This window comes from Cervus canadensis, chromosome 7 (genome assembly GCF_019320065.1).
Source record: "Cervus canadensis isolate Bull #8, Minnesota chromosome 7, ASM1932006v1, whole genome shotgun sequence".
In the NCBI taxonomy this organism is placed as follows: Eukaryota; Metazoa; Chordata; class Mammalia; order Artiodactyla; family Cervidae; genus Cervus; species Cervus canadensis.
The window spans coordinates 59,601,399-59,614,797 of NC_057392.1; the positions used below are offsets into that span (position 1 = coordinate 59,601,399).

Below are 13,399 nucleotides of genomic sequence, written 5' to 3' on the forward strand. Positions count from 1 at the left end.
TCATGTCGATGTATGACAAGTGCCATCATGATATTGTAAAGGAATTAGCCTCCCATTAAAATAAATTAATTTTAAAACAAAAGGCTGTGCCGGGACTTCCTTGGTGGTCCAGTGGGTAGGGCTCTGCTCTCCCAATGCAGGGAGTCCAGGTTCACTGCAGTGGGCTCAGCATTTGACACAGTGATCCTTTATGAAGACCCATGGGAGAAATTTCTTTCATATCTTATTAACAAGTTGACATGCTTTTCCTGAACAACTGGTTTGGGTAAGTCTTTAGACATAATGAATTGTATAGCTCTCCATATTTCCTGTGTACTGCCTGCTAGATTAGAGCCTAGTCTGCAGCAAGTTCACATGGCTTTATTGTATGTGTTTTATGTACATCTTCATCTTATTGTTTTAAGCTTTATTTTTTTCTTCACCCTAATCTCCTTGGTTATTTTCTGTCTGCCTATTTTACATAGACAGACAGAAAATATATATTTTATTAGAACTGGACATGGAACAACAGACTGGTTCCAAATCGGGAAAGGAGTACGTGAAGGCTGCTTATTTAACTTACATGCAGAGTACTTCATGAGAAACACTGGGCTGGATAAAGCACAAGCTGGAATCAAGATTGCCAGGAGAAATATCAATAACCTCAGATATGCAGATGATACCATCCTTATGGCAGAAAGTGAAGAAGAACTAAAGAGCCTCTTGATGAAAGTGAGAGAGGAGAGTGAAAAAGTTGGCTTAAAACTCAACATTCAGAAAACTAAGATCATGGCATCTGGTCCCTTCCCTTCATGACAAATAGATGGGGAAACAATGGAAACAGTGAGAAACTTTATTTTGGGGGGCTCCAAAATCACTGCAGATGGTGATTGCAGCCATGAAATTAAAAGATGGCATACTCCTTGAAAGGAAAGTTATGACCAACCTAGACAGCATATTAGAAAGCAGAGACATTACTTTGCTAACAAAGGTACATCTAGTCAAAGCTATGCTTTTTCCATAGTCATGTATGGGTGTGAGAGTTGGACTATAAACAAAACTGAGTGCCAAAGAATTGATGCTTTTGAACTGTGATGTTGGAGAAGACTCTTGAGAGTCTCTTGGACTGCAAGGAGATGAAACTGTCCATCCTAAAGGAAATCAGTCCTGAATATTCATTGGAAGGACTGGTGCTGAAGCTGAAACTCCAATACTTTGGCCACCTGATATGAAGAACTGACTCATTTGAAAAGACCCTGATGCTGGGAAAGATTGAAGGTGGGAGGAGAAGGGGACGACAGAGAATGACATGGTTGGATGACATCACTGACTCATGACATGGTCATGAGTTTGAGTAAACTCCAGGAGTTGGTGATGGACAGGGAGGCCTGGCATGCTGCAGTCCATGGGGTTGCAAAGAGTCAGACACAATTGAGCAACTGAACTGATCTAATTTTTGAAATGAGATGGAGTATAAATCAGTTTTTAAATACAGTTGTTCCTGTGGCAGGTATTAAACACCTTCTTTTGCCAGCCTTGACTAAACATATTTCCTGCACTATATATGCCTGAGTAATATAAATTAAATGGTTGTAAAAGAAGACAGCACTCACTGAGGGCTGGAGTGGTTATACTTAAGTGGGTGCAGGAAGTATGTGGATAGAGTGAGTAACTTTTTGCAGATCCTTATGAACCCATCACCCACCTGTCTTAGTTCACAGTCAAGCTGAGTTTGTGCAACCTGCAACAGGAACATCATGCTTTTAGGAGAGAAGGCCTTGTGACTGGGATTCTTACTCCTCAGTGAGGACTTCACTCACCACATTTACTGCATGTAAATTTTATAAAGGAAAAAGAGAAAAACAGTACTGAAATTATGACACACACACCATAAAAATGACTAGAATTTATTGCCTTGAAGTTTCTATTTTAGACTTTCAGATATACAGTCATTTTTAAAAGGTATTTACAGTTCAATATACATAATATTTTTTAACGCCTATTTAATGGTTCATGATGTTGTTGTTGTTTAGTCGCTAAGTCAGACATGACCTCTTTATGACCTCATGGACTGCAGCACACCAGCCTTCCCTGTCCTTCACTATCTCCTGAAATTTGCTCAAACTCTTGTCCATTGACTCAGTGATGCCATCCAAGCGTCTCATCTGCTGTCATCCCCATCTCCTCTTGCCCTCTGTCTTTCCCAGCACCAGGGTCTTTTCCAATGATTCGGCTCTTTGATCAAGTGGCCAAAGTATTAGAGCTTCAGCTTTAGCACCAATCCTTCCAATGAAAATTTGGAGTTGTTTTCCTTTAGGATTGACTGATTTGATCTCTTTGCTGTCCAAGGGACTCTCAAGAGTCTGCTTCAACACCACAGTTCAAAAGCATCAATCCTTCAGCACTCAGCCTTCTTTATGGTCCAACTCTCACATCCGTCCATGACTACTGGAGAAACCATAGCTTTGACTATGATGTCTCTGCTTTTTAATACACTGTCTAGGTTTGTCATAGCTCTTCTTCCAACGAGCAAGCATCTTTGAATTTCATGGCTGCAATTGCTGTCTGCATTGATTTTGGAGCCCAAGAAAATGAAATCTGACATTGTTTCCACATTTCCCCCATCTATTTGTGATGAAATGATAGGGCCGGATGCCATGATCTTTGTTTTTTGAATGTTGAATTTTAAGCCAGCTTTTTTACTTTCCTCTTTCACCTTCATCAACAGGCTCTTTAGTTCCTCTTCATTTTCTGCTGTTAAAGTGGCATATCTGAGGTTGTTGATATTTCTCCCAGCAATCTTGATTCCAGCTTGTGATTCATCCAGCCCAGCATTTCACATGATGTACACTGCATTTAAGAGTACATAATGTGCGTTATATCTAATAATAACTTTTGAATTGTGAGGATTTATCTTAGCTAGGGAAATATCTCTGTCCTGGTCTGATTCAAATAATTTTTTCTTTTGGTGTTTTGATTCGGGGAAATAAATTCTTGATTATCTACTTTAGTGATATAGTTTTTTATAAATACCACATTTCTAGCTCATCACATTATGCTACTTTTAGAGAGAGCTCAGAGAAGGCAGGATCACCTCATTTGGACTTTCAGCCAGACATTTGATGGTGGAAGGAGAGGCATCATAGTGAGTGTGTGCCTTAGAACCAAAAAGATTAGACCAAAAAAAAAAAAATTGTCATTTGGGATTAACAGTGTAAACTGTTCACTCACTCTGAAAAATCCAGTTGTTGTTTAGTCGGTAAGTTGTGTCCAACTCTTTTGAGACCGCACAGACTGTAGACTGCCAGGCTCCTCTGCCCATAGAATTCTCCAGTCCAGAATTACTGGAGTGGGTTGCCATTTCCTACTCCAGGAGGTCTTCCCGACTCAAGGATAGAACTTGCATCTCCTGTATTGGCAGGCAGATTCTTTACCACTGAACCGCTAGGGAAGCCCAAAATGCAGAGTTGAATGTAATTACCATTTCCTTTACAATGTTATAAAGATTAATTCATCCTAAGCTTTCTCTTTCAGAACAGATCTCTTGTTCTTATGTTCTCATGTTGCTGAAACAGATGTTAAAATACATCTGAATTAGGATGGAACCCACAGATTACCAAAGATCTATACTGCAGCAAAGATACTGGCTCTCCCAAACATAATTGAAATATTAATATCTTGCCCTTATTAGGTAGTGTCATATCAAAAATAAAGAAAAGGAAATGGAATTTTGCTAGCTAAAATTAATTATAAGATAAAAATATCAGAGTACCAATACCTTTAGTTCAAAGTATTTCTAACATGCTTTTTGTTTATTACCTTATACTGCTGCACTATTCCTTATTAACTGAATGACGCCATGCTCATTGAAGCTCATAAAATTGTAGTTTTGGTAAGTGACAGATTAGCCTGACTGGCACTTGTAAGATTGTAAACGTCAAATAAGCATGCTCTGTAATTTGACAGCTTCTTTTTCATCAAGTAATTTAACAGCTCCTTTTTGTGTGTATCTGTGTTTCCCAAAGGATGATATTGGAAAACTCGGCAAGTTGTTGATGCATGATTCTTTCAACGTTTGGACAGTTCACAAAGATCGTTATAAGATGAAGGATTTAATTCGATTCAAGCCCAGCCAGAGGCAAATCTATCTATTTGAACAGGGAATAGTGTTCTGTAAGATACAGATGGAGCCCAGTGACCAGGGCCTGTGCCCTCACTACAGCTTTAAGAAGTCTGTGAAGGTAAAGTTGTCCTATTGCGCTTGGGAGTCAGCACAACCCTGTGGAGAGAAATATTTTTATCTTTACTTAATAGATAAAGAAACTGAAGCTTGGAGAGGCGAGGTTAACTTGTCAGATGCCACAAACAGAGTGAGAATCCACCCAGGTCTGATTCCAGAGTCAGAGCTTATAGTCAGTCACTAGATAAGCCCAGGTCTGGTACAGGTTGCCTTTGTACTAGGTTGAGAAAAGGGACCCTATGGCAGCCTATCTAGACAAACTAATTAAACAGTACCCTCTTTTATCCAGGCAGAGGATTGAAAGTCTTGGAGATTAGAGCAAGGGCTGAATTTCATCTTCTCAACCATGCATCTTTTCATACAAATGTAGGCGACACCTGATCCTGGGGGTCTAGGGACCCCTGTCCACACCAAGCATTGCCTCTTGCTTGTATGAGAAATATTTCATAGCTAGCGATCACATATACACATACACACTCTTGTGATTAAAATTGTTGATGTATTCATAGTGCTTTTTATTTATGTTTCATAGTGGACACTAATTCAGTTACTATTATGTAGAGATTTGTGAAATACTCAGGTATTAAAGGAGAGATCACCATTTTGCTTAAAGTTGAAGGCTATAGCTGTGCCTGTGGAGTGATATAATCTGTGTTGTCCTCTGAAACACACAAGATAAATGACACAAGATTGTGTTTTATGTTCCTTGGGGTTGTTAACAGAGAACAGAAAAACACTTACAAGAAAGATGGAAGAAAACAGATCAAGGGTAGAAAGAAGTGGAGTGACAGACAGGGATAATTCTTAAATCGGAAGATACGGCATAGAAAATTTTCTTCTTTGTTTACAATAGTTGATGACACTTTCAATTCGCCAACTTGGAAGGGGGAGCAACAGAAAGTTTGAAATTGCCAACCAAAATGGACTTGAAAAATACATCCTACAGGTAAAATTCATGCCTTTCCCATAGGTGTCTCTCCTCTTTTCCTATCATGTTCCCATAACTCAGCAAGTGTTTTTTATCTCATTCTAAAAGTCACCCAGAGAATAAAAGTCCTGTCCAATTAATGTACCAGGTGATGATATTCAGTATTTTCTTATCTGTAATTACAGGCAGCTTCAAAAGAAATCAGAGATTGTTGGTTTTCAGAAATAAGTAAATTATTGATGAAACAGCAAAACAATGTTAAAGGTAAGGTTACCCCTGCTGACTTCAGTCTGGGGAGTATACTGATTCCAGCTTTGTGTGGAGGTGTGGAGATTGGGGATATTGTTAAAGAAAATGATTTGCCTAGAAAATAACTGTGGGCACATTTTCATAGTACCTGGAAGCACCTGTGCTTGCTTTAGATTGTGTAAGGGTTTTGTAATTGTGTGTATGTCCCTTTTAGACATGATCTCACCTGCCCAATTGCCCAGACCCAATTTTCTCAATCAGAAGTCAACAATATGCAGCCCAGAGGAGGGTCCTCACTAGAGCTCAGCCAGACTGGCACCCTTATCTCAGACTTCCAGCCTCTAGAACTGTAAGAAGAAACTTCAGTCATTTATAAGCCATCCAGGATATGGTATTTTGTTACAGCAGCCTGAATTAAGACAGCAGACTTGATGAAAATCAGTTGGCCATAGATATAGAATTCTTGGTTGACAGTCTTTTCCTTAAAGCACTTTTGTCATCCCACTATTTTGTAGCCTCCATAGTTTATAATAAGAGTTAAGCTATTTACTTATTTAAAAATATTTGCATGATACAGGTTGCTTTTCTCTTGCTGCTTTCTAGATTCTCTCTCTCTCTTTTTTTTTTTTAATTAAAGGGTCATTGACCTACAAACTATGTTTGTTCTAGGTGCACAGCATAGTAGTTCAGTATTTATATACACAAAATATTGCCACAATATATGTCAAAAGGTATACTGTCTGGGAATTCACTGGCAATGCAGTGGCTAAGACTCCATACTTCCACTGCAAGGGGCACAGGTTCAATCCCTGTTCAGGGGACTAAGATCCTGCATGCCACACAACATGGGCAAAAAAAAAAAAGTATATTGCCTATGTTTTCCTTCAGGAGTTTTATGGCTTCAGGTCTTACATTTAAGTCTTTAATTTATTTTGAGTTTATTTTTGTACATGGTGTGAGAAAGTAGTTAATTTTGATTCCCTTGCATGTAGCAGTCCAGTTTTCCAACACCATTTGTTGGAAAGGCTGTCTTTTCCCCAATGTATATTACTGCCTCCTTTGTCATAGATTAATTGTCTACATAAGTGTGGGTTTATTTCTGGGCTCTCTATTCTGTTCCATTGATCTGTGTGTCTGTTTTTGTACCACTACTACATTTTTTGATTACTGTATCTTCGTAATATAGTTTGAAATCACAGCTCATGATACCATCAGCTTTGTTCTTTCTCAAGAATCTTTTGGCTATTCAGGTCTTTTGTTTCTATGCAAATTTAGAATTATTTCTTTTACTTCTGTGAAAAAATGCCATTGGTATTTTGAGAGGGCTTGCATTGAATCTGTAGATTGCCCTGGGGAGCCTGGTCATTTTTAACAATATTGACTTCCAGTCTGTGAGCATGGCATAACTTTCTATTTGCTTGTGTTGTCTTAAATTTCTTTCATCAATGTCTTATAGTTTTCTCTCCTTGGTTAGATTTATTCCTAGGTATTTTATTCTTCTTGATGCAATTGCAAATTAGATTTTTTCTTGATTTCTCTGTCTGATAGGTCATTGTTAGTGTATAGAAATGCAACAGATTTGTGTATATTACCTTTGTATCTTGCAACTTTATGTAACTAGTTGCTTTCTCCTTAATGCTTTTAATTTTGCCGTTTTAATTACAACCTATCTTAGTGTGGATATCTTTGGGTTCATCTTGTTTGGGACTCTCTGTGCTTCTGGACCTGGATGTCTGTTTCCTTCCCCAAGTTAGGAAAGTTTTAAGCTATTATGTCTCCAACTTCTCTCTCTCTTCTTCTGGAACCCCTAGAGTACAAATGTTAATATACTTGATGTTGTCCCAGAGGTCTCTTAAACTGTCCTCATTTTTTACAGTTCTTTTTCTTTTTTCTGGCCAGCTTGGGTGATTTCCAGTATCCTGTCTTCCAGTTTGCTGATCCACTCCTCTATATCATCTAATCTACTATTGTTTCCTTATAATATATATTTAATTTTAGTTATTGTATTGTCTAGCTCTGCTTAGTTCTTTATATTTTCTAACTCTTTAAAAATTACTAAAAAAAAATTACTCTATATGTTCATCTATTTTTTAGCTCATTCAGCAGAGGATATGGCAACCCACTACAGTATTCTTGTTGGGAGAATCCCCATGTACAGAGGAGCCTGATGGGCTATGGTCCATGGAGTCACAAAGAGTCAGACACGACTGAGCAAACTAAACACAGCACAGCACAGCATTTTATTATCATCACCTTGAGCTCTTTATTGGGTAAATAAGCAATAAGTATTGCTTAATAGTTTTTCTAGGGTTTTATTCTTGTTCTTTCATTTGGAACATTTTCCTCTGTCACCTCATTTTGCCTAAATTTCTGTTTTTATTTCTATACATTCTATCAGTTATGTTTCCCAATGTCAGAGATGTGCCTTATGTAGGAGATGTTCTATGGGGCCCAAATTCTCTTTGATCACCAGAGTGATGTGTTCTAAGACTGCCTCCTCTGTGAGCTGTATGGACTTTTCTGTTGTGGTGAGGCTGACTACTGTAAGCATACTTGTAGCCAGGACTGGCCCCCATCCCAACTGGCTGCCAGGCTCTGCCTCTTTGAGGATGCTCCTTGCCTGCTGGCAAGCAGTACTCGGTCCTGGTGTAGTTGGCTTTGTGACTCAGGGGTTCCCAGGACTAGTGCTGGCCCACTAGTGAGTGGGTCTGAATCCTGGGCCCTCTGGTGGATGAGGCTGGGTCCCTGAATGACTTGGGGATTCATGGGGTCTTAGGGCATCAGGCCTGCTGGTGAGTGGGGCTGTTTCCCAGAACCAATCATCTAGAGGGAAGATTCCAAAATGGCACTTGCCAGCATCGGTATCCTCATGATAGAATGAGTTCCTAAATATGGCTGCTGCCAGCACCTGTATTCCCAGGGAGTTCCTAGTTTCTTCCTACCTCTCTGGGAAGATCTACAAGATTAGCAAGTGGTCTAACCCAGGATTCTTTCAAACTATTTCTTCTGCCCTGGGTCTTAGAGCATGTGAGATTTTGTACATGCTCTTTAAGAGCAGAGTCTGTATTTTCTAGTACCCTCTAACTCTCCCTAAAGTAATCCCCACTGGCCTTCAAAGCCATTGACTCTGGGGGCTCATCTTCCTGGAGCAGGACTGCTGAGCTAGGGAGCTCAGTGTGGGGCTTGTACCTCTTGCTCCTTGGGAAGAACTTCTGCAATTGTGATTATCCTCTTGTTTGTGGGTTGTCTGCTGAGTGGGTATGGGTTTTAATTCTACTGCTTTTCTGCCCCTCCTGCTTATCTCATTTTACTTTCTTCATATCTTTAGTTGTAGATAACTTTTTCTGCTCATCTTCAGGTGTTTCATATCTGTAGTTGCTCTATAAATAGTCGTAATTTTGATGTAGTCATGAAAGGATGTGATCTCGTTGTCTTCCTAATCTGCCATCTTGGCTATCTCTACTTTCTTTGTCTTTTGATAGTTTGATCACTTTATGTATAGGTGGGGGTCTCTGAGTTTTTATTTCTGGAGTTTTTAGATCACCTTGGATGTGTAGATTAGCAGTTCTCTTCAAATTTTGGAAGTCTTTGGCCATTATTTCTTCAAGTATTAATTTTTTCAGTCCTTTTTTCTGTCCTGTGAATCTCCTGTTAGATGTATGTTGATATGCTTGTTGGTGTCCTACAGGCTTTTAAAGCTCTGTTTATTTTTTTCATTCTTTTTCTTTGTATTCTTCAAATTGGGTAGTTTCAATTGATCCATATATAAGTTCTCTGATTCTTTCTTTGCCTGCTCAAATCAGCTATTGAAGCACTGTAGTGAATTTTTCCCTTCAGTTATTATACTTTTCAATCCAAAATATCTATTTGGTCCTTTTAATATATAAGTATATATATAAGTATAATTTCACTCTCTTTATATTCTCTATTTGATGAGAGTTTGTTTTCATACTTTAGTTCTTTATGTATGGTTTCCTTTCATTCTAAACATTCTTTTTTAAGTTGACTTAAATTCTTGGTCTGGAAAGTGCAATATCTTGGCTTCTTCAGGGACAGTTTCTATTGACTCCTTTTTTCCCCCTGTGTATGGGTTATATTTTCTTATTTCTCTGTATGCATCATAATTTTTCTTTGGAAATTGGACATTTAAAATGACATAATGTGGCAACTTTGGAAATCAGATTCTCCTTTATCTCCAGTGTTTGCTATTGTTGCTGTCTGTGGTTTATTTAGTGACTTTTATGAAATAATTCTATAAAATCTATATTCATTGGCATGTGTGGTCACTAAAGTCTGCTTGGTTCATGATTGGGCAGAGGTTTTCTTAAACACCTGAAATCAATAAACATTCCAGTCTCTGCCAAGGAATTCTGTGTGGACTTTAGAGCACAACTTTAATAGTCAGACAGGTGACAATTTCCTTAGCCTTCACTTATTTTTTGTGCAGAGTCTCAAAATCAGCTGAGGTGAGAGCATATGATCTTCTAAGATTTTTCCTGACTGTGTGCACAACCCTTGGCATGTGCACAATGGCCTTCTAGAATCTCCAGAATATTTGGAGTTTTTCAAAACCACTATGCATTCTTATGTTTTTCCTTTTCCTTTTTGATTATCTTATTTTTGTCCCAGCTGTTATCCAGTGCCTCACGCAGCCAAGAAATTAAATAATCACCTCTAGATATTTTCTCAAAGGGCCCTGGGGAAAAGGCTTTTCACACTGAGCAAGCTCTTAGTCAGTTAATAAAGACAGCCTTGCAAGTAGGATATTCCAAGGAACCCCAGACAATCAAACAATGACAGTTTTCTGGGAATGAGACTTTGATGGGGGTCCCCATTCTGCCCCTTCCTAGAGCTGCCAGCTTGCTAATTTTCACCATGATTACAGGCTGTTGGTTTCCAAGGCTGCCACTAAGAAAAAGGAGTAGAATGGGACTAAGGTAACTAAAACACCACAAAACTCACTGGTCATACTGAGATTCATCCAATCTTCTTGAACTAAAGCTCTCCTGAAGCCTTTGTTTAATTTCCAGGGTCCTGAAAATATTGTGGCTGTTTTTGCAAATTTTTTCCATGCTTTCATTGAGGAACGAATTTTGGGAGGTTTTCTTTTATGCCTACACCATTTTCACAGATGTTATTCACTGTATTCCCTTTAATCACTAAAAATCATCTTTAAGTAGGCTTTATCTTTCACATGTGTCTTCTCAAGTGATATTGGATAGGAAAATCCAAAACAAGCTTCATCCATTGAGTTCCAATATTTCTTTCAGGTAATGTTGCTAGGGTTAAGGCATGCTAGTTTCATGTGAAAAACCTATCTCCTATCACTTACACTGGCAACAGTTTTTGTTGTTTAATGAGGAAAATTATATAAATGTAGAAATATAACTTTGTTCTCAGAGATTTAGCAGTAATGAAACCATTTTTCACTCTGTGTCTTCTCTGATGGCGAGCTCATCAGGAGGATGTGCAGGTGGATGTGCGTCATAAGATGTGGAAAAAAGATAAACTAAAAAGTGTGATTGGGAAACTAGCACATCAGTTTTCAGTCATGACCAAGAGACCTAAGTTCTTAATTTAAATTGTAGGCCTCTACCAGGAAATGTAACAAGATCATGAAGTTAATTTTAATTTATATAAAGATAAGATGGGGGGAAAGACATGATTTAATTTTGCCTTTGAACTATTAATAATTTGCTAAATACATGTTATGGTAATAGAATATGAGTGCTCTGGAGGCATAATACAGAAAGATGCAACAACCCTAGTAGGAAAACTTACTTATTTTCCCCAGAAACAAACATTCTAATTACAATATTGTTCTAGAAGTCCTTACTCTCTAGATCAGTGTTTCACGAAGGGTGGTTTAGGGACAACTTGCACTGGAATTTCTTGAAGAGCTTGGGTCAAATGCAGATTTCTGGGTCCTAGCCTAGAACTGTAAAATTAGGATTGCTAGGATTTATGCTTGGAAATATGCATTGTAGTTTATTATAGTTTCTGGGAAGAAGCCTTAAACAATTTTTAAAAGAGCTTTATTTAAAAAATACAGCTTTATTGAGGCATAGTTGACATAATAAATTGCACATATTTAAAGTACTCAGTTTGGTAAATTTTGACACATGTCCACACCTGTAAAAGCATCACCACAATCAAAATAATGAACACCTCTTTCACCCCCCAAACTTTCCTCATGTTTCTTTTTATTACCTTTCTCTTGTACCTCTCTTATCCCTTTACAGCTCTCCAAGTGATCACTGATCTTCTATCACAATAGATTATTTTGAATTTTCTAGAATTCCATAAAGAAACATATAGCATGTACTTTTTTTGGTCTAGTTTCTCCCACTTGGCATAATTATTTTGAGATACATTCATATTTCTTTGTGTAGCAATAGTATACTCCTTTTAATTGCTGTGTAGAGTTCCATTGTTTGGATGCACCCCAGTTTACATATCCTTTTACCTCTTAATGTATATTTGGTTTCTTTCCACTTTCGAGGTGCTAATGCTGCTTTGAAGATTTGGGTACAAATCATTTTGCAGACATATGTTTTCATTGCTTTTGGGTAAATGCCTAAGAGTGTCATGTTTAGGTCATATGGCAGGTGCATGTTTAACTTTTTAAAGAAATTGCTAAGCTCTTTTCTAATATGGTTATACCATCTTATACTCCCATAGCAGTATATGAAAGTTTCACTTGCTCCATGTCTCACCAACACCTGGTATTGTCAGTCTTTTTTCATTTTAAGCCTTCTAATAGGTGTGTAGTAGCGTGTTACTGAGGTTTTAAGTTGCTGTGATTAATGGTTGAGCATCTTTTTGTGTGCTTCCTTGCCATCCATATATCTTCTTTGGTGAAGTCTCTGTTCAAATCTTTTGTTCATTGTTTTCTTATTATTTAGTTTTGAGAGTTTTTTAAAAATATATTCTGGATACAAGTCATTTATTGGATATGTGATTTGCAAATATTTTCCTTCAGTTTGTAGCTTAGTTTTTCATTCTCTTAAGAGGATCTATTTAGGAGAAGAGGATTTTAATTTTTATGAAATCCAATATTTTTTAAATTACAGATCATACTGTGGGTGTTATGTGTAGTAAATATTTGTTTAAAGATAACAAAGATTCTCTCCTTGTTTTCTCCTAGATGTTTTATAGTTTAAGTTTTGCACTTAGGTCTCTGATCCATTCTGAGGGATTTTTATGGTATTGGCTATGAAGTGTCAATCAAAGTTCAGTTTTGTGCACATTAAGGATTGCTCTAAATACCATTGTTGAAAAGACTCTTCTTCCACCAACTGGCTATTCATATATGTGCATCTATTGCTGGATGCTCTGTTCTGTTTAATTGATCTAGTTTTCTATCTTGACATCAATACTTTACTATCCTAGATTTCTGTAGCTTTATAATGTCTAAAATCAGATTGTTTGAGTCTTTCAACATTGTTTTTCCTTTTCAAAGTTGTTTTGGCTATTCTATATCTTTTACATTTCTGTATATATTTTAGAATCAGTTGTCAATTTCTACAAGAAACCTTGCTGGGGTTTTGATGGATTGTGTAAAATCTATAGATCAATTTGGTGAGAAGTGATATCTTAACAATAGTGAGCTTAATCTACAATCTAAATTTTAACTAGATTACCCAATTCTTCTTTGCCCCACAGAAAAACATGTTTGTTGTAAGATATTGGTATTCATTCAGTTAATAACTCAGAAACAAATTTCTTAAGTCTTCCTCAAGCCCTATGCTCTAGGTTGTGACAGAAATGTAAAGTATAGACAAGAAGCAGAAACAGACACTAGCAAGTAGTTTAGACTGAAAAGACCAATCAAACTGAACTGAAGCATCAGCCCAGAGGTGTGGTTCCGGCTCCTTTCATCTTCAGACAGGCAAACAGAGGGTCAATTTCACACAACTTTCCAGCAGCAGAACCAAGTCCCCTGAGCCTGGCTCACCAAGAAGGTCTGATGAAATGTCACTTCAAGTGATGCCAACAGCAAG

The 13,399-nt window shown here is 37.7% G+C and overlaps 1 protein-coding gene across 6 annotated transcripts in view; it reads left to right on the plus strand.

Moving 5' to 3' along the window:
* MCF2L2 (MCF.2 cell line derived transforming sequence-like 2) overlaps positions 1 to 13,399 on the plus strand; it is a 264,579-nt gene that overhangs the window by 233,016 nt on the left and 18,164 nt on the right. For all 6 annotated transcript variants that reach the window (XR_006270375.1, XM_043473614.1, XM_043473613.1 and 3 more), the window contains 3 exons: positions 4,005 to 4,220; positions 5,073 to 5,165; positions 5,333 to 5,411. Coding sequence is in view for 5 of the 6 variants with exons in the window: in XM_043473614.1 (XP_043329549.1) it covers positions 4,005 to 4,220; positions 5,073 to 5,165; positions 5,333 to 5,411 (388 nt within the window). In the remaining variant the exon portion in view is untranslated. The remainder of the gene's footprint in view (positions 1 to 4,004; positions 4,221 to 5,072; positions 5,166 to 5,332; positions 5,412 to 13,399) is intronic.